General features: G+C 52.1%; 1 protein-coding gene across 6 annotated transcripts in view; it reads left to right on the plus strand.

Moving 5' to 3' along the window:
* The window catches only part of Itpk1 (inositol-tetrakisphosphate 1-kinase), a 135,563-nt gene that overhangs the window by 82,164 nt on the left and 28,475 nt on the right, over positions 1-24,924 (plus strand). For 5 of the 6 annotated variants that reach the window (XM_052185199.1, XM_052185204.1, XM_052185203.1 and 2 more), the window contains one exon: positions 14,365-14,482. In XM_052185199.1, the coding sequence (XP_052041159.1) occupies positions 14,365-14,482 (118 nt within the window). Of the gene's footprint in view, positions 1-11,693; positions 11,799-14,364; positions 14,483-24,924 lie in introns of those variants that run through there. The other variant, XM_052185205.1, reaches the window with a different exon arrangement.

Genomic DNA, 24,924 nt, shown 5'->3' on the forward strand with positions numbered 1-24,924 from the left:
ATGACTGCAAGGGTTAGGAACCAGTGGCCCTGGGGTTCCCCGATCTCCCCAGATGGAGCATGCCCGCTGTAACCCAGCAGGTCTGCAGCTCTTCCCTGGGTGGTCCCTGAGGAGAGAGAGGAAGGAGGCTTGAATCCAAACTGATGGCATCTCCTCACTATTTGTGTGTGTGTGTGTGTGTGTCTCTGTGTCTGTGCGTGTGCGTGTGCGTGTGTGTGTGTGTGTGTGTGTGTATGTGTGTGTTTGTGCACGTTCACGTATGAGTTTGTGGACTCATGAGTACATCAGGAGTGTGGAGGCTTTGCTTGTTTTGTTTGGTCCAGGCATTGTCTCTCTTTGGCCTCGAACTTAGTAGGCTAGGCTGACTGACAGGCTCTTGGGACCTGTTTGTCCCTCCCTCCCTAACACTGAGATTGTAAGTATATGCCACCATGTGCTCCCTCCCCCTCTCCCCTTCCTCCTCCCCTCCCCCTCTCCCCTTCCTCCTCTCCCTCCCTCCCCCTCACCCCTTCCTCCCCTCCCCTTTTCCTCTCCCCCTCCCTCTCTCCCTCCTCCCCTTCCCTCCCCTTCTCCCCTTCCTCCTCTCCCCTTCCCTCTCCCTCACCCCTTCCTCCTCTCCCTCCCTCTTCCCCTCCCTCTCCTCCTCCCCTCCCCCTCCCTCTCCTCCTCCCCTTCCCCTCCCTCCCATCTCCCCTCCCCCTCCTCCCTCTCCTCCCTCTCCCCTCCCTCTCCGCCTCTCTGCCTCTCTCTCCTTCTTCTCTCTTTCCAGGGTTCTTGGGATTGAACTCAGGTCCTCACAGTGTCTGGTGAGCACTTGGCCAGCTCCTCTACCTCCTTAGCCCTTCCTCTCCATCCTGACCAGCTGGAAGGAGATTGATTGCTCCAGTACTCGGTCGGTTGGTCCTTATGTCCGTTTGTGCATCTGTCTGTCTTTTAGCTTTTTCAAGACAGTGTGTCTTTACCTAGCCCTGGCTGTCCTGGAACTCACTATGTAGACAAGGCTAGCCTCTAACTCACAGAGATCCATCCGTGTTTGCCTCCCAAGTGCTGGGCTTAAAGGCTTGCGCTACTCCTCCTGGCTCTGGGCACCTTCTTTAGGGGCAGCCTTGTGCTGTTCCTCCTACGTCTCTCCTCCTTGCCACACTAGCCCTCCACAGTAGTCACTCAAGCCTGACTCTCGCCCACCCTTTGTACAGTCAGTCTGCGCAGCCAGGGGCGCCTTCGTAAGATCAGCTTCATCCTGATAGGAGGAGATACAGTTCCTGCTCCAGGCTGGCCCCATCTTGGCCTTAACTTCCCACCACTCGGAAGTTCCTAATTCATTGTCAGGTGCTGTTGTCCCTCCGGGGCCACCTGCTTCCAGGGCCTTTGTCTCCACGGCTGCCCTCCACACCTGGCGCATTTTGAATGTGCCTAAGTGTGTGTCAATAGGACAGTGGGGAGGGAGTGTCTGGCTTGGGCTGGGCGCGCCCCGTGGGCCAGTGGTGGGTGGAATGCAAAGCTCTGGGTGACTAGGAGCAGGGAAGAGAACACCAGGAGATTTAGGGGCAAGGGCTGCTGCAGCCTGGCACGTATGAAGGAATGTGTCCTAGAGCCCGCAGGCTGCAGAGCAGGGTGGCAGGGCCAGAGCTCAGCAAGGTTGGAGGCCAGCCTCTGGAGCTTGGACTTTCTCATGCAGAGAGATTAGGGAGTAAGACAGTGGTGATACGGCGGTCAGGTTAATTGACAACAAGAGAGATAGAGAGGGGGGGGGGGGCTTCATGCACAGCCCTGAGTGCACTGTATTTAGGTTTCCCTCCTCAGCTGCCAGGACAGGATAAAAGCCACACCACCTGTTACATCATCCCAAGGATGCAGCAAGGGAATTCACACCCCTACCCCTGTGTATTGGTCCCTCAATTCTCCATCAGGTGCCAACAGCTAGATGTTTAGTCGCCCTGTGGGAGCCCTGAGGCAGGAGATAGGAAGCAGGTAGGTCTGGGCTCAGGCAGGGAGTGCAGCTTGCTTCTGATTGATAGACTTGGCAGCCTCTGGTGGCTGCCAGAGAGCATGGTGTTTGGCTCTCTTGGGTCTACGGGACCTCAGGTGCTGGTGCAGTCCCTCGTGATTACTCCGGCCAGGGGTCGAGAAGGTGGGAAAAGCTCGTGCTGGTTCTCAGTAGGCCCGCCCTGCAGGCACGGGACTGAGCTCACTCCGGGACTCTCCTTTCCCTTTACAAATTAAAATAGCCTACCAGGTTTTTGTGAACATTTTTTAAAAATTAATATATGCACATGTGCTTGGAGCAATGCCTGGCATGGAATGAGAACTCTGTATGTATAGGTATGTGTGTGTGTATGTTTGTAGGTGTATCTCTGTGTGTGTTTGTCTGTATGTGTGTGTGTGTCTGTATGTGTGTCGGTGTGTGTTGGGGTGTGTGTGTGTAGGTATATATGTGTAGGTGTATCTCTGTGTCTGTTTGGATGTGTATCTGTATGTGTGTGTCAGTGTGTGTTTAGGTATGTGTGTCTATATGTGTGGGTATATGTGTGTGTAGGTGTATGTGTGTAGGTGTATCTTTGTGTCTGTGTATATGTCTCTATGTGTGTCTGTGTGTGTAGGTGTGTGTGTGGGTGTATCTCTGTGTGTATGTCTGTGTGTGTGTGTGTCTGTATGTGTAGGTGTGTGTGTAGGTATGTGTCTGTGTAGGTGTGTGTGTTGGTGTATATCTGTGTCTGTGTATGTGTCTGTGTGTGTAGGGGTGTGTGTGTAAGTATGTGTGTGTGTGTCTGTATGTGTTGGTGTGTGTGTAGGTGTGTGTGTAGGTATGTGTCTCTGTGTGTGTGTGTGTGTGTGTAGGTGTAGGCACTGACCGTTCTCCTCCTGGTTGTCTGCTGTGTGGTAGTACATGCAGACCCTGTGGCAGCCTGGAGCACTCCCCGTGCTTCTGCTAACACTGGCACTACAGTGACAGCAGCACTTTGCTCCCAGCCTTCACCATCGCCCCGGCCAATTTATGAGTTCTCAATTGTAATTGGAGCCGACGGAGCAACAATTATGAAAGTTCCCCTTAGTGGAGGCACGCCTGTGATGGGGCCCTGGAAATGTGGCCTTTCTTAGCCTAAAAGGCGGAGTCAGGAAGAGGAGGTAGCCAGAGGGACCTGGCTGCTGCCATCCCTGGCTCTGCCCCTCACTAGTTAGCCCACGTGGGTTCCAGACACCATGTGTGCCATACGAGGAACATTTAGATGATAGTTAACAGTAACCTTGGGATTGACCCAATCTAGTTCCTGAGTGTGGCCAGCACCTCCCGAGCCACAGCCCCATCCTCGCTTCTCTCTCAAGTACAGATGGGATAGCACCACAAGCATGGAGTTCAGTGTAGGAGCCTCCAGCACTGAGCAGCCCCTAGTGGAGGGTCTGTGCTGGGCTGGAGGGCGGAGGGGAAGGCAGGGGGACAAAGGTTTCCTTGTTCTTGACCTTCTAACCCAGTTAGGAAGCCAACATCTAAACCCACAAGAAGTTGTGGAACAGTCTAAAGTGAGCTTCTGTTGGTTTGCATGTGGGCCTGTGGGGTCATAGCTAGAACATGGGACCCAGAAAAAGATTTCCATTGTCACAGCAGCTCTATGACAGGCTGCCTTTGGCTAGTCACGTACCACGTGGACACACTGCCTGGGTCCTGCCCATCTCTTACTAGCTGTTCCTCATCTCAATCCTTGAAATAACAGAATTGGTTATGAATTTTTCAGGCCTAAGGAAGCTGCCTCCTGCCCAGGACCATTTAGAAAGAGGCAGGGCTACGACCATAGCTTATATTCCCTTTTTTTGTGCCCGGGGGACTTCCTTTAGACTGTAGATAACAGTGCCCTTTCCCCCCCGAGCTGCCTGCTGGCTCAGTGGCTCAGGGTCACCTAGGAAGAGGTCATTACCTTGGATTGCTTCTGACCCAGTGTCATGTGCTAATGAAGCTGATGGAAGCCAAGGGACTCAAAGCTGCTTAGAGCCCAGTCCCAGAACAGCAGGCTCAGTACAGGGTGACCATGAGGTCAACCTCAGGATGACTGCAAACCTCAGCCACAGGGCCAGTCCCCAGGGAGACAGCCAGACAGCCGTACAGCCCATTGTCTGTTTAGGCGGTAGGGACAGGGTGTTGCTCTTTCTGCTGAAGGAGGGAACTCAGTTTAATGCCTTTGTCTGGCACAAGGCGCTCCTTCTATCCCCACCACGGATTGAAGACCCAAGCCCTACCATTCCGCTGCCTAATATCTGAGTCCTTACGAGTGACAGGTAGTGTTTTACCTCAAGGTTTGGTACATGCTGAGTTCTAGAAATGTGGTTATTAGCAGAGCGTGCTGTTACGCACCTAAACTCACAGCACCTATGAGGTGGAGGCAGAAGAATCAGGAGTTCAAGGTTTAGTGATATGAGGTTGACTCAAGTCAAATGAGTAAACAAACAAACAAAGATGTTTCTTAGTCTGTTTCCTGCCAGATGTGGTAGGTAGTACACACCTGTAATCCCAACACTTGGGGGGAGGGTACTGAAGGAAGAAGACTGTGAGACATCCAAAAATAAGCAAACAACCCCAAGAAACATGTCCTAGTTGTAGAAAGAGCATTTGTACCTATTATCTTATGGTTCCTCAGCTGCTGGACTATTGACACCTTGAACTGGACAGTTCTTTGTGGTTGGGACCGGCCCAGCTTTTTAGTGGCCTGTTTGGTCTATACCTGCTAGATACAGCAGTAACCCCAAACACTCCCTATTGTAAGAACCAAATATGCCTCCAGATACTGCCATGGAGTTGTTGGGAGATGTCACCCTACTTAGGTACAACTGTGCTTTTAAAAAAAAAAAAAACAGTATTTTTATCTTTATGCGTGTCTGTGCGTGTGAGGGTAGTGCTCACAAGCGCAGGAGTGGACATCCGATTCCCTGACGATGGAGTTGCTGGTGATTGTGAACCTCCTGACGTGGCTGCTGTAAACTGTGATCAGGTCCTGTGCAAGCCTGCACTTACCTGCTGAGCCACCTCTGCAGCCCCCACACGGCTTCTTAGGCTGTGGTTCCAGCAGCTCCGAGAGCGTGGAGTCAGGGAAGCTGGTTCTGTTTGTGAGCGTGGATGCCAAAGCCACAAGGGGGTCTGTTTTCTGGGCTTGGAGATGGGTTCTCAGCACTAGAGGACTTTGTCCCGTGGGCCCCTTTTCATGACCATATTTGGGCCAGAGTAGCATCTGTCTCCATGTTCCTAGTTTACGTAGGGATTCTGTGTGCTGACTGATATCCGTGTCACCTATGTGGGCTGCAGTTATGAAGCCTGGCCTCCTTTGACTTTATGGAATAAATCACGTCTCTGTGGACGGTATCTGCATCCCCAGACTGAGGCCTCCATACCTTCTGAATGAACTCTAGCCTGAGGTCTACCTCCCACCCCTGCTTGTGAACCTCTCCACCCATCTGTAGTATCAGCCATCAAAATGACCATTGGAGTTGTTATTCAGTCAGCAAGCGCCAATCTGGTATTTGCTGCGTACCAAGAATCCAAAAACATTGCAGAAACCACCACAGTAAAATTAGCCAAGTCAGGCAGGTGCAGCCCATGCCTCACGGACTGAGCTCACACATGCGCCTGAGTATGTGCATGTGTGTATACAGGAATGGTGCATTCAAGGCACAAGGTAATAGAAGGAAAAAGAACACAGCTCCAGTTACAGTAAGGACCAGGGGGAAATACAACAATGCCTGTGATAACAGTGAACTAGCTGGTTTTGTGTGTCAAACTTGACACAAGAGTCATCTGAGAGGAAGGAGCCTTCCTTGGTTGAGGAAATGCCTCTGTGAGATCCAACTGTTCAGCATTTTCTTGACTAGTGATCAGTGCGAGAGGGCCCATCCTGCGCTGGTAGTCCTGGGTTCTAGAAGTAAGCAGGCTGAGTAAGCCATGGGATGCAAGCCTTTCTCCCGTGATGGATTATGATCTGGAAGTGTAAGCCAGATATAAGCCCTTTCCTCCCCAACTTGTTTTTTTGGTCATGGCGTTTTGTCGAAGCAATAGAAACCCTAAGACAAACAGGGAGTCTTTGAAGACAAGTGAGGTCCTCTTTCTGATGACCATGACTTCATTATCTAATGCCATTTTCCTCTTGCAAGCTATCCAAGGTGAGCAGCCCTCTCCCCCATCCCCACCCCCTACTGTGGCAGAGATTGGTGACATGAGGGGGTGCACACTTGCTAGCAGAGCAATTCCCACCTCTGAGCTTGCCTGGGCCACTGTTTGGAGTCCAAAGCGTGTGGCCCTGGGTCCATTGCCTGCTGCCACATGCCAGGTTAGTTTGTCTGAATAAGATTTCCTGTTCTTGTATGACTGAGGCCTGTTGGAAACTAGGAGTCTGGAAGGCTGCATGTGCAGGGGAGGAGCTCAGTGTTCTCCCACGAGTGACACCTGCTCTTCCCAGAGTTCATTCAGCAGCAGCAGCAGCAGCAACAGCAGCAGCAGCAGCAGCAGCAACACTACACACAGAAGGAGCCCCCAAGACCTGCTATCTCTGCAAGTTCCAGGGTGGAGGCTCTGAGATCTGGTTGGGGATTATACCTACAAACCAACAAAGCACTGGGTGCAGAGGGTAGGAAACCTGTGGCCACCAGGAGTCCCTGCTCCCAGGAGCCCAGTCAGAGGCAATCCTGCAGGCCGCCCTGTTGTGTTTATACCTGTAACTGACCAGTCCTTTGTGATGAGCCTTTGGACATTTCTGACCTCACTTTAGAAGCAAGCCACAGGTGACTGTATACAGTGGGATAAATCCCATGGTAGAAACACGAACTCTGCACATGTTTCACTTCCTTCCCATGAAGGTTGTACCACCTTCCTCCCCACCGTCCAGGACTGCTCCTTTCCTAATCAGTACATTTGGCCTGGAGCTACCCTCTGTGAAGGGTGCCAGGATCCCGGCAGTGCCTGGGCGGGGCTGGGTTGGCTAATCTAAGGGCAGGGCTTGCCTGGACCACCTTGTCCTGACTGTGCTAAGCACCACACGTGGCCCATCTCTTCTGTGCCCTATGTTGTCAGGCTCTGACATCTTGCCCTCAGGTATAAACATGGCCGAGGAACAGGGAGGGCTCCAGTAGATTCGCTTGTCCTTTCCATTGGCTCTCCCAGATCACAAAGATGGTGTTGGTGTAAACGGTCAAGGGTCCAGGAGCCCCTCCCCTGAGTCTCTCATGGATGTGCAGTCCATGTGCCCCAAGGCCAATGATGTATCACGCTTACTATCAAGGCTTTTGTGTTTCTTGTTGTGGCCTTTCAAAGTGCTAGATGCTCACTCTGAGCTTTGAGGCTGTCCCCATCGCCCCTATTCCCCGGGTCAGGGGATTTATTACATCCGTACTCCTTAGCTGGTCTGTCTCCCGGACCTCAGCCGGAACTTTCCTTTGAGACCCATGCCCAGCCCAGCTGCCTGATACTCAGGTAATCTCAGTGCCCTTCCCCAAGGCCTCTGCCTGAAATGATCTTTTTTCTCTTGACTTGTGCCTGTGACTCTTCAGCATCAGTTCCCTCATGGCCAGACTTGTGTCCCTCTCCCCCAAATCCCCCCAGTCAATCATCCCCTACCCCACAGTCATCCCTGAGGCCATTTAGAAGATCTTTATCTCCCTGATGGTAGATGGGAAGTGGTTGTTGTTCTATAGCTTACTAGGCAAAAAGTTATACCCACCCCCTCTTCCTAGGGGCTGGCCTCTTGTACTCCAGGAGGCTTTGGGCTGAGTGCTCAGACATGAGAGATCTCTCTGGAATACAAATGAGGGCTGGTTAAGACCCGAGTGTCTGCTGACAGGAAACTCAACTCTCCAGAGAAGCCTTTTCAGAGAGTGAGACAGGAAGCTGTGGCTGAACTTCTCTGCACACATCAGAGCAGCCCCCAGCGTGTGGAGACTCAAGAAAGACAACCCCTGGGCATGGCCTTGCCTGGCCTAGTGTCTCCCACTGAGGGAGGGGCTTGGTGGGGTGGGTGGGATCGGGATAGGAGGTGTGTGTGTTGAGGGGGTGACAGCTGTGCTCAACCCCATACTTTCAGCTCCAGCCTGGGTGGGTGCATGCCTAACTGGCCCACAGCAAGGGACCTATAGTCACGTGCTCTGTGCTTCCAGGGCAGCCTTGAGAATCTGTAGGCCTCAGATCTGACTCAACATAGGTACCCCAGGAACCTTTTCTGGTTTGTTCTGTACATTACAACCTGGGTACCTGGGTCTTAAAAGCCAGTGTGGTTGATGAAAATAATAGCTAGGACAACTGAGAAACCACTAACTTAAGATGTGACTTTAAGAAACTCACAAAAGCCAGTGCCAGCTCAAGGGCTATAGCTCACTTTGGGGACTCTTTTTCTCTGTGCCTGATAGGTCTTTGTCTAGGCTGGGGCTAGGCTGAAAGAGTGATTGGAAGGCAGAAGTCTTGGCCAACCATCAGGGATGTTAACACAGGTTGCATAAAGATCATCTCTGTCTTTGATACCACGAATAGCATCCTGTCTCCTGGTATATTCTGTATGCTACCATAATTGCCTCTTGGTTCCTGAAACCCTTGCTCCCAAATTTAGCTGTGCACACCCCAAGGCTCTGTCCTGCTCTAGGCCCGCTGCCGGCTAGACATGCCCTCCTGCACCAGGACATCTTGGAGCTGTGCTCTTCTCTAAGCTTCGATGAGAAGGCATATAAGAGGAAAGCATTGCCTGGGGTGTGGGCCTTGGCCTTGGTTGATGCCAAGTCTACCTACCACAGTGGGTTGACTTCATAGCTTCATTGGTCTGCTGGAGGGTCCACTATTCGTCCTCCCCGAAAACATTTTGTACTATGGCCTAATAACTCATCCTGACATGGTCCTGGCCTCCTGGGGCCAGGTTTCCCGTTCTGCAGAACTGAACGGTACCTTTGCAACACAGCTTCCGCAGACCACTGGACCCAGCATCTTCCTCCCCTGTGGTCCTCTTATTTCTCTGTAGATTTCCACTCCTGCCCTGCCCAGCTGTGTGTTAGTCCTGTACCCAGAGTCCTGTACAGGTTCCTTGCTCTATGCCATGTGAATCTTCCTCATAACCACCCCTCTGGACTGTCATTCACTGATGCAGTCTCCCAGGGGCATCCATCTTTATTTACGTTAGTTGTAATCCAGGACCGAGAACCTTAACATAGTTATTGCTTCCTTCCTGAGAAGACAGGCTGAGCTAAGGGACCTTCCTTTGCTTCTTGCTAGTTCTGAATCCACAGGACTCCCACATTGGAGAGAAGGATGCAGCCCTCCCGTGTCTCCTTTTCCTACGTGCATTATCTCTGGCTGATGCTGCCATGTGGAATATCGCAGTCTGTACAGCTTTTAGGCCACGGGCCATGGCCCCATTGCAGCACATCAGAAAGGCTTCCTAGGAATGAGCTAAGTGGTTCTGGCCCAGATGCAGCTGAGCCGTCCTTCCTGGAGCCAGATTTTCTCGTGCCATTTTTCTTTGCCTGGTGTCAGAGCCAAGACTCCATATGGATCATCTTGCACCGAGGTACTCTGAGCGCTGGTTTCTTTGTTAGAGAGACTATTAACAGGCCTTCCTTGGTAGGCTGGATGTGAGGGAAGCGTGTCTGGACCTGGGTGTAATCTGTACATGAGCAGTAATTCACCCTGGAGGTGAGTCCGGGTCCATCACAGTACCAAAGCGTTGGTGATGAGAAGACTCCTGGCTCTCAGCCAGCTTGGAGGGGTGGTGCCTAAGAAGGCCAGCCTTTGTGACTGTCAAAGGGACTCGGAGAAGGAAGATGACACTAAGAAGGCCGTCCTGAGTAATGTTCAACAGCTGTATGGAAGTCAGGTCAGCTCTGTTTAGTGCTGTTCCTCTGGTAGGCGGGCACTACTGAAGCACACACCTCCTGATTCTCAGGAGCCCATGCTTAGGACCAAGGGTTTCCTTGGGCTTGACCTGCAGCTTCAAGATGTCCAGTGTGTCTACTTTTAGAGTCAGATGGTGTTCTGGATGCTAGCTCCTGCTAGACATACGTGTTGATATCATCGACGATTAATATCTCTGGGAGTGCATTCAATTAGACTGTGCCCATATGGGAGGCTGGGACCTCTTGGGACCGTTCCACGGGGCACGGCTGGTGTTTTTTATGGGTTTTCAGGCACAGAGTGAGCCTGGAGACCTGAATCCCATGTTGCAAAACGCCAAACATTCTTTTTTTTCAGTGTTCTACCTGCCCCTTGCATGTCGATCATCCCTGGACTCCCCAGCAGCTCCCTACTTTCCTTCTCTTTAGTGCACAATTACCACCCGTCGTCAAGGGAAACCAGGGCAGGAACCAGAAGGCAGGAACTGAGGTAGCATCCACGCTGCCCTCGGGCTTGTCCCCAGGCTTGGCTTTCTTAAACATCCCAGGCCCTGCTGGAGGATGGCACCATTCACCTGAGATGGGCCTTTGTGCATTAATTCGTAGCCAGCGGTGTTGCTTCCTCAGACCAGTCTGTGGAGCAGTTCCTCGCTAAGAAGGCCTTCTTCCCAAATATGTCTAAGTTTGTGTCAGGTTGACCAAAAGTAACCATAACACACAGGCAAGATCTGAATTTAGAGCTTTTGGTGGAGAACAAAGCCCACTTCCCTGCCAGGGGACCACGGAGATGCAACATAGCCAGTGTTCCCATCTTGTCTCGGATTGCAGTTGGGAACTAACTGTCCACCCCCACCGCACCCCGCCACCACCCACCCCATCCTGTGTGTGTTATCAGCGCGTCTAATGGCATCATCCCGTGGGTCTGGATCAGGTGCTTGAGGGGCAGGCCTCTGCCTCATCCTCTCTGACAGTGGAACTTACTGTCCGCTTCTACATGAAGGCCAGATGCCCTGTCCACATTAGGATCTCGCTCTGGTCCCTCAGCGGGCCAGCTCTGAGGGAACGAGTGTTTACCACTTGTCATAGAGATGGTTTATGTCTTTCTTCCAGCTATTTGTTTGGCAAATCTAAGAGACTTGTGGAAAATGCATGCATACAATAGAAGAGCTGACAAGCTTGGAGGAGAACGTGCCTGTGACCACAGGGAAGCTGGGTATAGCCTTTGCCCCTTTCCCTCTCCTGTCTCAGAGAGATTGGAATGCCCGGGCAGAGAGTCTTCTGTGTGCCTGCTGCTTTCATCCCGGGCCCAAAGCTGGTCGGCGCCTGCTTGTCAGATTGTTTCCTTCTTTAGTTTCATATGGCTTCTTTCCCTGGTGATTTTGGCTTAAATCCTCGCTTTGGTGATACTGGGCTCTCTTTAAAGATCTCTGTTCTGGTACAGGTGCATGGGGCCAGTATCAGCTTTGTTGGGCCAGAGGGAAGAACTGTACACCCGTGTCTGCGTGGTTTCAGTTGCTGGGGAGGACGTGTCACCCCTGGGTGACGAGTGTCTTGGATGGTGCGTGCATATAGCCTCGCTGTCACGTGCACTGCTACCAACAAACAGTTGTCCTTCTCTCTGCAGAGAAGCCCCATATGGCTTTGAAACTTTCCTCCTCAGGTTTCTCCAGCTAATAGACTCCTGGAACCTAAGGCCCTCTATACAAGATCCTGCAGGATCATCTGCGGTCACTCAGTCTTGAGAGAACCCAAGAAGCCTGCCTAGTGGTTGGCTGCCTTGGTTCCTGTCACATGCTCCTCCTGACACCCCAGGCTGCTTCCGGAAGCAGTAGAGTGGAAGGAGCTTGAGGAACTGGGACTTGCAGAGCAGACCAGGACCAGTTGGGAACCGCCCGCTCACTGGTGTATCTGCTGCACCTGCAAGACACCCCAGCACAGGCATTGGTAGAGTCATTGTAAGCGTGCGTGAGCAGGTTGGGGAGGAGGGGAGCTGGTGAATAGTGGGCTGGTGTGTCAGCATGCTTAGGTGCAGGAAAGGCCAGCAGGGATGCTTGCCCATGGGAGAAGCGGGGCCCAGGAACAGCTGATAATGGCAGTGGGCACAGCTGATGGCCGTTCTTCGTAGCTCTGCATAGCAGCCGCATAAGCAGCCAGTGGGCAACGGGATTCTCAGGAGGGAGCAGGTAATGGGAATCTACTAGAGTCGGTGCCAACATAGAGGCCTCCCAAGGTGGCACCCAGCCACATCCAAAGGAGAGACAGAGATGTAAACATTCAGGGGGAGGATAGAAAGAGAGAGACGGTCCTATGGGTGCGTGGGGAGGACGGTTTCAGACAGAGTGGGCGTGAATCTGGCTTTTGCCTCAAATGCTCTCAACATGATACTAGGATCAAAAATAGATCCTCTTTAAAAAACATTTCAATGGTTCTTTCTTTGTGTTGATAAAGCTTACTAGAGAGGCAGTATTGTGGTGTTTTCCCCTCTGACCTTTGCTGACCTCAGCTTGGCATGTGGACCACGGTGGGGCTGGGTGGACCAGGGTGGGACTGGGTGGAAGGCAGCAGTAGATCGTACTGCCAGAGAGTACTGCCAGAGATGCCAGAGCTGACCAAGGTAGCTTGACAGCAGATTTGTTCTGTCAAAGCCTGGGGGCAGGAATTCTAAAGTCAAGATATTAGTAGGCCCTGTTCCACCTGGGAGGGAGGGGAGGATCTGGCCCACCCCCACCCATGCTCACTGTAACCGAATCCTAACTTGATAATGGCTAAAATCCCCCGTCCCAAGTAAATCCGCATTCACAGGCACTGGAGGGTTAGGGCTTGACGCGGTTGGGGGACTCAGTTCAGCCCACCCCAGTGGGGAAAGACCTCCTCCAAGCCCAGGCAGTCTGCTGACACCTTCTATTGTCTCTGTTGTAATTGTATCCTCCAAATCATAAATTTGAAAAGCCAAAGAAGAGTCTCATTGCCCTATGCCAGCAAGTTGCTGTGACGCACCAAGGTGCCTAGGGCTCCCGGAGTGGCTTTTTTCCGTCTCTTGGTGGGTGTATATGTGTGTGTACATGGTTCCCCCCAACCCCCCAGACAGGGTTTCTCTGTGTAGCCCTGGCTGTCCTGGAACTCACTCTGTAGACCAGGCTGGCCTCGAACTCAGAAATCCGCCTGCCTCTGCCTCCCAATCTGCTGGGATTCAAGGTGTGTGCCACCACCGCCCGGCTGCATGTGTACATGTTTGTGGCTCAGTACATGTAGGCGCGTATGCTTGCGTGGGGGGTAGGTTGCTAAAGGACCCTCAAATGCTATTCTTTTAAAGCCACTCTCCTTGTTTTTCAAGATGTTCTTACCCGCCTGCAACTTGCCAAGGGTAGGGGTGGTTGAACGGCCAGAAAGCCCTGGGAATCTGCTTGTCCCCGCCCACCCGCAGGGCTGGAGTTAGAAGCCTGCCTCTCTTGCCCCACTTTCGCCTGGGGCCTCATGCCTGCACTGCAGACTCTACTGCCTGAGGCATCCCCCCCCCCAGCCCCTCTGACTTCAATTTATAGCATTGTCTCATAGCAACTTGTCTCCTATGTGAGTTGCGGTTCCTTCCCAGGATGCTGCCAGACTCCTCAAAGGCTACCCCCACCCCCACCCCACCCCCCAGTTTCCCTTGGGATTCTGTAGAGCCCATTAGGAAACTGCTAGATATTAAAGGGGGAGTTCTTCGGACTGTCACAGACAGGGCTGAGCTCAGTGGAATGGCTATAGTAAGTGGCAGTTCTTCACGCATTTGGTTTTCTTCTCTCTCTCTCTCTCTCTCTCTCTCTCTCTCTCTCTCTCTCTCTCTCTCTCACACACACACACACACACACACACATGGTTTCTGCATAGTCCTATATGTTCTGGAATTTGCTCTGGAGACCAGGTTGGCCCCAAACTCAGAGAGCCACCTGCCTCTGCCTCCCGAGTGCTGGGATTAGAGGTGTGCCCCGCCACCGCCCGGCTCGCCCCATGTTCTTATGAATTTTCCATGAACCACACATCATTTCATTTCACTCTTCCCTGCTCTTACCCATTGGTACAGGAAGCAGGACTGGCACTCTGCTAGAGATACTGAGCAATGAACCAGCCCGTGTTCAGACGGAGCTTTTACCTACCCAGGGGGTAAATGGCCTCACCAGAACCTGACTGCTCTTCTGTTCTGAGCTCAGCTCAGACCTTGGGCACACCTCTGCTTAGCAAGTTCCCACTGCGGCTGCTCACAGATACCTGGTGTCTGCGTCTTCCCTCATGAACTTCTCTTTAGGAACTCTCATGGAGTGTTCTCTAACCTCTTTGTCCCAGCATCCCAGCAAGAACCCCCAGCCTGCCTCTGACCGGGCACATATCCATGTGGCCCCTTATTAGCGTAACCAAAGTCCTGTAGTGGGGAAAGGACAAGAGAGGGACAGATGCTTGAGGGATTCTGGGTACAATCTTGTCAATGCCCCTGTCTCAGCATAGCCTCCTCCCCCTCTAACCACAAGCCTGCTTTCCTTTCAGGAGTACATTGATGCTCACCCTGAGACCATCGTCCTGGATCCCCTCCCCGCCATCAGGACCCTGTTAGACCGCTCCAAGTCCTACGAGCTTATCCGCAAGATTGAGGCCTACATGAAAGGTATGGACGGGTGGTCCACCTCTGTGGTCACAGGTTATCACTGACCAAGGAAGGGCAAGGAACCTTGTCTCATTAAGCACTTCGACACAGGGAAGAACTGAGTTATAGGGGCACCCGTCACAGGTAGGGAAGGACCTGTGCTCTCCTTTGCAATTAGGGTTAAGAGATACAAGCCACAGGATGCTTTGAGGAGAGCTGTCCTGGCTGCTGCTGCGAAGGATTTTGCTGTGCTGAACCCTGTGGGGAGATGGGGTGTCCTGATAACGCTGTGGTTAGGGAGCAGAAGTGTGTATGCAGAATTGCTCGTGTGAGGTAGAGGTACATAACAGGGTAAAGGAGACAATAGGAAATCAGGGGCCTTTAATCGAACGCAGAGAGATGCACAGTGCTGCCGCTGGACATCATGGTGGACATGCTGTTCCCCTGAGGGGAGCCTTCCCTCACTGTGGATCTTCTGCCAGCTGCTGGCTCTCATCCAGAAAATTTGTCTCTGTCCCACTTCATCAGCCCCAGAGAAGCTCTGACTGCCTCTTCAGGGTGTGTGTTTCTGGGAGATGGACATTCTAGAAAGGTTCTCGAACAGTAATTGCCTTGTTTTCCCTGCCCTGTCTTCCCTGCTGAGCCTTTTATTTTCATTTTAAGCAACATTTTTTTCTTTGCCTTGGCCCAGGGGCTGCTGAGTAACTCCCCTGCCTGCTTATCATATGTCTGTGGCCTAAGGCACCTTGAACTCCAGCCTGGATGCTCCTTTTCTGGGCTGATGGGAGCAGTTAAGCACATTTTGGTGGACAGGACCAGAGCTAGTCCTGAAAGAGGGGATCGGGATACGGGAGTATCCATTTATCCGTAAGCACCATGTGCTTGGCCGGAAGCCTCTTATGGTCTGCCCTTCAGCATTGTTTGCTGGGCACAGCGATCCTGCCCATTTTACAGATGAGTCTCAGAGCTGGAATTAGCTTTTTGTCACCATAATGAAATACCTGAGCTCAGCTGTATGTATAAGGGGAAGGGCTAATTATATCATAGTTTCGAAGGCTGGAGTCCCAGCAGTACAGTGCAGGACTGTCCCTTGACTGCATTGCCTCACGGTGGGCGACACTGGACGGAGCAGAAATGGACACTAGCAAATGGTCACATCTCCAACAGTGAACTGAGGGGAACCAAATTTGCTTCCTTTATAATAACAGCTCCCTCACCTTGTGAAAACTACCAGGGAGTCCCAGTGACATTAGGAATCTCACACACACACACACACACAAACCCTCCACCCCTTAAATAGTTCACTCATTTACACTATAGCCCTAGGGACATCCAACTACACAGGCCTTTGGAGGACACACACACACACACACACACACACACAAACCCTCCACTCCTTAAATAGTTCACTCATTTACACTATAGCCCTAGGGACATCCAACTACACAGGCCTTTGGAGGACACACACACACACACACACACACACACACACACAAACCCTCCACCCCTTAAATAGTTCACTCATTTACACTATAGCCCTAGGGACATCCAACCACACAGGCCTTTGGAGGACACACACACACACACTATATTCAAACCACAGTAGAGTTCTAAGAAGCAGCAGACACCGTGGTGTCCCGGTGGCTCTCCGGTTCTGATGCTGCAGCTCCCTGTCCCTAAGTTTGCCTTTTAGAATTATGACCAAGGGTGGACAGTGCACCCAGGTTCCTGCCTGGAGCATTGGCGAGCCCTGTTCTCTCTAAGGAATAGACAGCTCTTCCCGGGGAAGAGCAGCTGGGTAGGCTGTTGTGAAGGGGCCTAGGGGCTTCATTTCTGGTGCCTGATCTTACCAGTTATCAGGAGCTCTGAGGGTGACGCCTCCTTACATGTGTGTGGAAGGCACAACATGGCAGGTAGCCAGCAACCTTCTTCCTTGGGTCTGAATGGTTTGATTTGCTTTCTGAGATACGTCCAAAACTCCGGATGAGAAAAAGGTATTTTTTTTGGATACTAATGGTATAAAGGGCAAGTAGCATTAGATACGAGAGAGGGGCCATCTGGTGGAAGAAGATGGCAGGTCCACACTTCATTTGATGTTCTAGGCCTGCCTGTGAGAAGTAACAGCCTTGGGTGTGGGTCTGTGGAAGGTGCCACTGTGTAAACAGTGGAGGCAGACAGGTTGAGACTGGATTGGAATCTGGCTCCAACTGCCAGTGTGATCTTAGACTTGTCACCTAATTCTACCTGGGAATATGGAAGATGTAGGCAATGTGGTTCACCCGCACCAGTTAGAGTAACGGGGATCTCATCTGCAGACACCCAGTTTGGCCCACTGTTTCCCCCGAAATAGAAGCTTCTGGCTGTTCTTGCTACAGCTGCAGGGCTCAGGCAGCGTCTTTATCAGGTCTCGAGCTTGCTGAAGACTTAGGAGCGGGTGAGCAGGCAGGGGCGCCTCAGGCCTGGTGTGGGCATGCACCTCTTGACAAAGGAGCAGGGCTGTGGCAGCGAATCAGCAGCAGCCTGCACAGGAGTTAGTGAACCACTGTTTCAGCCAATCAGGTCCTGCAACAAGGCAGTGAAGACTGAGGCTTGTGGGACGTGTTCCAGAGGGGACCCAGTGGTTAGGTAACTGGGGTGTCCACACCCCAGGTGGATCCTGCTCTTCCTGGGCACAGAAGTATGCTACCCGGGATATTCCTTATTGTGCCCACAGGACAGTGTTCTGTTTTCTTGAACCTTTAGGGCATCAAAGGGATATGGGGACTTGTGATTCGTAGCTCCTTTGGTTTCTCTTTCAGCCATTGCTAATCTCCCCAGATTAGATGGAAGGGGGTGGTCTCAAGCTAATAGCTCAAGCCTCTGTGTGAATGACTGTTCTACTGAGGGGGCAGAAGTGCTGGAAGGACCTGCAGTGGGTTCATCTGCCCGGAACTGCTCTGAGGCTGGCTGTTAAGACCCCAGGAAGCCCTCTTCTTTCTTTTACTACAGCGGTGGTTCTCAACTTGTGGGTTATGAAACCTTGAGGGGGGAGGGGATTGACCGATCCTTTCAGGCGTCTTCTTAGATCATCAGAAAACAGATATCTACATCATGATTCATAACAGTAGCAAACATTATGAAGTAGCAACACAAAGGTCATGGTTGGGGTCCACCACAGCATGAGGAACCATATTAAAGGGTCGCAGTGTTAGGAGGCTTGAGACCTACTGTGCTACAGCTGTCCCACAGCTTTTCTGGAATGGTAGTGACACAAGGTGACTCAGAATCAGAGGAATGCAGGAGGGCTCCTTGCCTGCTAGGGCCTCTTTCCCTGGATGCCTTTGGCCAAGGACCTGCCTGGGTGGGCAGATGGGATAGGCAAAGACTGAGGATGCCTGGCGGGGCTCTTGCGGAGCAGCCGGTGAGGGCGTTGAGGAAAGCTGACGAGCGGCCACTTATGCCGGACTTTGAGAGTGTGAGGCCAGAGATCAGGGTGGGGACTTGTTTTTGTTGACAGTGTTTCAGTGCTTGATAGAGTGAGTTGAGATTCTCACCTGTCAGATGGGTATAGATGTGGCTGGAAACAGCCTTGAACCAGTATCCTGTGAGGGGTGCCTCCGTTCTGGATCATTTGACAGTGGCTCGTGCCAGCCCAGGTTCTAGAGACTGGGGACTGGCTACGTGAGGGAAGGTGCCAGGCAGAAGCCATTCCGCTGGGTCCACAGCCACAGTCCCAGGCATTGTCTTCGGAAAGTGACAGGATGGGGCAGCTATGTAGGTCCTCCCAGGCAGGGCCTTGCCTGCCAGGGCTTGCAGAAGCACTGACTGTTCCCTTGGGCCGGCAGGAAGTGTTGTAGGGGGGTAGCCTGTGAGTGCTGCACCCTGAATTTTCCTTATTGTCTGCACCAAGCTAGCTTGTTTGTTGTATTCTTCCAGGAGGGCAGTGGACCTAGAACTTACTTCCCCTTCCTGCAAATGGGGCGGTGCCATGGCAGCGCCCCTGGTGGGCCCCCTGCACTTTCCCTGCCAGCCCCCTCTACGGGTGCAGGGGCTAGGATGTGAACTCTTGTGCCTATGCCTCAAACCCTGCTTTTCCTCAGAGGCACACAGCCCTCTTCAGGCATACTGTGAACCACCATAATTACCCCTGAAATTCCCTCAGATAATTATAGCAATCCAAGTGACAGGGCTTTTGTGTAGAGAAAAGGGGCTTGGTGAGCCTTTCCTACGCTGCCAGCACCCGGAGGCTGAGGTGTGCACCCCTGCCCTCCCACTTCTCTGAGAACCTAGCCTTCAGGGAAGCCAGAGCTGGGAGAGGCTACTCAGAGGCACTTGGCTTCTCTGGACTAAGGAATGGAGAAAGCTATGGCTCTTGACCACTGTGGCCCACGGGGAAGGGGCCCCGGGAATATCATGGCATGCGGGCCATCCTCTCCAGGCAGCCCATCCTCTAGGAGAACCATCCCCACTTTAGTGACAGGAAAGCCCGTGGCCTGGAGCCCTGGGTGCAGCAGTCAGAGCACTCGAGCACCTTTGTGTGGTCAGTGCCTTGTGTGGTCTCAGTGCCACATTCCTAGACCTCATGTCCTCCAGGGCCAGGAGGGAAGCAGGACCCGTTCTCTGCTTACAGCAGCCAGTGCAGACTCTCAGCCTGTAAGTTGCTATGAGAGCAAAGCAAAACAGGGCTTCCCTTGACCTGTGTGAAAGCCCAGAGGACGGCCTTGCAGCTTTGTTGGATAACAGGCCGCTCTTAGCCTCATTCTCTCACAGCATGGCCCTCCTGGTCCACAGCAGTGGCTGAACCTTTAGGTTCTGTCAGCTGCAAGATGTTACCCCAGTGTCCGGAACTAGCTGAGTGCTGAGCTGCAAGGAAATAAATCCTTCTTCTGTGTCGCTATTTGCTTGGCTGAAAGCTAGAAGCTAGCACTGGGAAGAGGGGCTGGCACAAATGTGAGGGGACACTAGTCAATTCTCAGGTCATACCCAAAAATGTGAGCTTCTCCTGTGGAAACCTGCCTTTTCCATACGAATGGCATCTGGAAGGGCCATTGGGCCTCTGGCTGGTGTGGGATATGCCCATTGCCCCCTGACCCCAACAGCAATTCCCTAATGCAGCAGCTTAAGAGCATAAGGCTAAGAGGTTCAGTGTGACACACCCAGAGCCTGGCCCAGGACTCATTCATATAACTGCTTCTTGGTGACTTGCCTGTACCCGTGCCTGTATTTACCACCACTCCCACTCCTCAGGCAGAGGCACAGGCAACCCTGAGCCCCATCCTAGTTTAGACTAGATGTGGAAGTTTCCAGAAACATGATGTTGCCTGGTGCAGGGCTTGTGGAGGTAGGGAAGAGGCCGTAACAACAAGCCATAATTGGTTGTGCATGCATTTGAAAGCTAGTTCTCACACGGACGACCCACTGGGCTTCACAAGGACGGTGTCCAGAGACACAAGCCCCAAAGTCAAGGCTTGGTTCTACTGCGCCAGACTGGGCAATTATAGGTATGGCTCTAGCTGGTTCCCAAACTGACTGAAGCCAGATGTTGAGAGGCATCTGAATGTCACTGGATGGCATGAGTTGGTGTCCTTGTCCTCAGGGATAACAGTCTTGAGACAAGGGCAAGAACTAGAGGGCTTCTTTTAGGGCTCTAAGGACTTTAGGGTGAGGTTGGCTTTCTAGTCCTCCTTTTCCTGTAACCTCCCACACGATCTGGGGAGGTGACCAGATGGCCTGTCCCAGACACAGGCCTCCCCAGGGAGGGGTGTGACCAGTGCAGGCAATCTTCCCTGCCTGTGGTTTTAATGGGAAATTAATCATGGTTCCTCTTGGAGGCGGTTTGGAAGTAGGATTGAAATTGAGTAATCTTGACACCAGGAGGAAAGAAAGGAACATTGCTTAGAGCTCTGAACAATGTCTCTCTAAAGATGAGCCGGGGAACGCAGGTCCAAGCGCCATCCTAGGAGGGCTAGCACCACCCACTCAGCCTCACCACCTGAGCCGTGCTCCAGGCAGACACTTGTATGCCTGACACTGGTGGCTCTCTTCCTAAGATGACTCTGTGAGGAAAGTTTGCCCATTTTAGAAATGAAGACACCCGAGTACATTGAGCTGGGTGACTCAGAGTTCCAGGATGACCGGACCTGCCTGCTCTGAGTTGCTCCTAACCCCCAGGGCACCCTGGCCCCTGCATGCCCGCCCACCTCTGTGGCTCTTAGTGCCGTGGGAGGCTCTGGTGCTTATGGCTAATGATTCTCAGGTCCCTGCCATTATGGAATACTGCCAGCTGGCAGTGTCCCCAGGAGTGGGTGCCTTTTATGTATAGGAGGTGACCGTGACCAGAGAAGGTCTTCAGTGTCCATGCTTATTAGAACATAATCCTGATTGTTCTTTGGAAGTACAGCTGTAGATTACATTAAAAGAGCAGCACTTAGACCCCGAGGCCAGAGCACATTGTGGGCAGATCATCTGGGAGCACATAGCCCCAGGCTGGCCACTGCCACCCCTCAGGCCCAACCTTTTCAGGCCTCTAGGCCAGCCTGAGGGTTACTGTCCTCACCTAGGTCCAGCTGGAGCCAAAGGCTGGTTGTGTCCCCACTCTGTTCTGTGGTAAGGGCTGTGGCTCTGCAGGAGAAGGGTGACAGAATTACAGTGAGACTCAGGAACAGAAAGCAGAGTTGAAAGATTTTAAATACGAATACTGACAGTCCAGCCAGGAAAGAAGTCCTTTTAAAGTTTTGGTTAAGGAAGATGGAGGTGCTGAAGAATTCAGGGCCACTGAGAGAAGTGGGTCATTTGCATGGTGATGAAGGTGCAGTCTTTCCGCACCCCACCACCCAGGCTGGCCCTCGAAGTGTTCAGTACCTTAGCAGGACCTTTGATAAGGGCATTTGCTGCTGCGAAACCTGCCGAGTTATCTCATCGGATTCCAGTGCTGCACCCCTCTAATCTACTGGGTACCTTGTGGAGCCCCAACAGAGGAAAGGAGAAAGTGTCAGATATGTTGACTTGTGGCTTTACTCTGCTATATCACTTCTCAGAGCCTTGATGGTCACACTAGTGTGTATTTTCATTCTATGGTGGCGTGGGTTTCTGGAATCATAAGATACACTGGTACTCCATGTTACAGTAAGTGGTAAGTGACATGCCCCCCAATTATGAGATGCATCTTGATTTCATGGATGGAAAGCAGAAAAATGTGCCTTGGAATCAATAAAAACATTCCCCATCTAGTCTAGTCAACTGTGTGGCTGAATAAACCCCCACCCCCACCCCTGCCACTTCACGGAGCTTCTAGCAAGAGACCTGCTCCACCCAGTACACTTAAGTTCCAGGCTGACTGCAATGGGTTTTTAATCAGGTCGTTTATTTTATGTGTGTGGGTGTTTGGCCTGCATGTAAGTCTATGTGCAACATGCATGCAGTGCCCATGGAAAGCCAGTAGAGGGCATTCAGTCTTCTAGAACTGGAATTCCAGATAGTTGCGAACTGACATGTGTGTGCTGGGAATCAAAGGTGAGTCCTCTAGAATCGCTAGAGGGTTAGAGCCAGTGCTCTTAGCCTCTGAGCCATCTCCCTAGCTCTGTCTGTCTCGAGTCTTCAAAATCAGCTGCTAATCTTCCTTCTGGAGTCTTCTCATTCTTTGAAGGGATGTGTGAAATCCATAAACACTTTTAAAAATAAGAAGTTGGATTATACTTATGTATACTGAGACAACCACACCCACCCCCTTCGTATCTGTCGCCCTGTGTCTGAGTCAGGCACAAAATCGGGGGAGGGTGGACCTGCCTTGTCTGATAACGGTATCATATTCAATATTTGAACCAGTCTGTCATCATTTTCTTGATTATTTGGGTGCATGGTGTTATTTGGTTTTGTTTGGATTTGGGAGGAAGTTTGTTTTGATATTGTTTTGTTTTTGTTTTTGTTTTGTTGCTGTAGTTGTTTAAACTGTGTTTATGTATATTTCTATGCAAAGTTTTTCCCCAGAGGTGGGATTTCTTGCTTAAAGATTCCAAGCATGCTCACGGTACGGCAGATCTTGCTGCATTACCCTTGAACAGTTTATATGTAATCACAACAGCCCTGTGTTGGGGAAAGGACACCCAGCTCACCTTGACACTGTGATTAGACAGGTCCAGCATCTCTTACTGTGCTTCTCGGCCATTTGTATTTCTGCTCAGATGAATCCTCCATAGGGCTTACCCTCTCTTGGGTTGAGAAAAACGTTTTTATTGCTTTTCTTATTGACTATTTAGAATCCCCTTGGAATGGAGGAAACTGTTTTTAAAAAGTGTGAGCATCGCCTTTGTGTTGGGGCCAAGCTAACATCTCTGCTTCCTGGGTGCATCCTGTGGAGAGAGCGCTCCGCTTCGTGCCTTCTGTTTTATGTGTCTTGGAAACCCAGGGGCTGCCGCAGTTTGGGAGTTGAGCCTGAGAGTCGGGGGAGCCCCGCTAGGGTCTGGAGGGGCTGTAAATCAGTGGGGACAGCTGCCACTGAGCTAATCCACTTTTACAGCAGCTGGTCAGGGTTCAGGAATGTCTGGCCCTGTCCCAGCCTGTGTCTGGCTCCTTCACTCCTGGACTCTGAACATTCCGGGTGGAAATAGCTGGTTGGCTCCAGGAAACAGAGACAGGTCACCAGCCTGGTCTGGAGGAAACCTCTCAGGAGACCGACTCTAGTGTGTTCCTCAGGCCATGTCCGCCCCACACCTGCATGCTTCTTAGTCCCTCTGGTCCTGTGCCCTCGGTGGCAGTAGCCTCCTCCCACAACGCCTTACCTGTAGCCAGGGGGCCAAGTTGGCATATGGCTGTCTGTAGGGAGGGTGATGGGATGGGGGGGCTTCAGGGGCTCTGAATCCCTAGGGAGCAGGGTACCAGCTGTGGCCACTGTGGAATGTTCCCTTCATCCCCTACTGGCTCCAGACAACCCCAGTCAGCTGCCCTCTTAGGACTTACGGCGACTTCATGGATAGTAAATAGTTCTCAAGCTAGCATGTGCTCCTGTCATTTGGCACCTCAGCACTTTCTTATATTTTCAGGCAGGGTCTGTTGAGCTTGTAATCCCTCCGCCTTAACCCCCCGAGTAGCTGGATTGTAGGCTTGTGCCACCAGGCTCAGCTCTGAACGCCTCTCACAAGGACACCAGCTCTTTTGGACCAGAGTCAACCCTGATGACCTCGTTTTACCTGGGTACCTCATTACAGAGACCCTCTCTTCTATGGCCCCGAGCTGAGAGGATTGAGGGCTTCCACACGGCCCTTTCGTGTGAGCTACTTCGGTGTTGGTAGAGCTTGAGGAGTGAGCTGAGGTCTCCAGCGATGGAAACCTAGGGCAGCAAGGCAGTGCTGAGACTTGTGAGATGCCAGGCAGCACAGGTTTGAGGTAGAACGCTGGGGAGGGAAGACAGTCATGGGTGACAGGCTGGGGGAGTAATTTCCTGGTCGTGAATTCCAGGAACACCTAGGAGCAGCTGGGATGCAGTCCCAGTGCCGGGACCACCGTGGTTGCCTTGTCTCGTCCTAGGAGAGCAGGCTTAGATGACACCGTGTGGGTGAGCTGAGACTGGGGCATTCCAGGTGCCCTCCAGAGGGTGCTATCACACTGGAACAGGGCTAGATTGCCTTCTTGAACTTTACAAAACGTCCTGCATGAGTGTAGCCTCCCTATATCCCTTCAGCAGACCAAGAGGTGGTATACTTGTCCCATCTGCAGATGAGGGAGACCAAATAAGAGACGTGTGTGGCGACCTGGCTAGAGGCACGGGTGGCAGTGACAGGATTGGCTCTGGGGCCTCAGATAATGCTTGTCACCACTGTCACATTTTACTCTGGGGGATCTTTTTCCCAGAGATGGCTTCTCCACACTGTCCTGGCCCTGAGCTACGAAGATGTCCCTGCTGAGCTCGTGCCCGGGCCTGCTCTGTGGTGCGTGGTCAGCATTTGATCTTCTCTGCTGGTCATCTCCAGCATGGCTCCCCCCTGCCAATGGCTGACCTGCAGCTGCCCAGGCTGACAACAGTGACAGAACAGCCAGGGCTAGAGAGGTGGCTCAGTGTTCTCCACAGGCATGAGGACCCAAGTTCAGACCCCAAGCACTCACATCAAAGCACATACAACAGTGTGGAGCCTTAACTCCAGTGCTGGGGGAAGGCAGTAGAGACTGATGGATCCCTGGAGACTGCTGGCGAGTCAGTCTAATTGAATTGGTGAATTTCAGGTTCAAGAGAAACCCTGTCTCAAAAAGATAAGGTGGAAAGTGTTTGAGGAAGGCACAATGACTGACCCTCCCCCACCCCACACACCATTGTATGCATGTGGGCACAACACACACACACACACAAACATACATACATACATGATAATGATACTACAACCAATTCTTGGTATGCTCTTATCAGGACTTTAGCCAGGACACCTCTTCAGCTCCCACTGACGCCACAGGCCCTCCAAACCAGGCAGTAGAATAGGTTCCATGCCTTTAACAGT

Source organism: Apodemus sylvaticus, chromosome 6 (assembly GCF_947179515.1).
Source record: "Apodemus sylvaticus chromosome 6, mApoSyl1.1, whole genome shotgun sequence".
NCBI classification, from domain to species: domain Eukaryota; kingdom Metazoa; phylum Chordata; class Mammalia; order Rodentia; family Muridae; genus Apodemus; species Apodemus sylvaticus.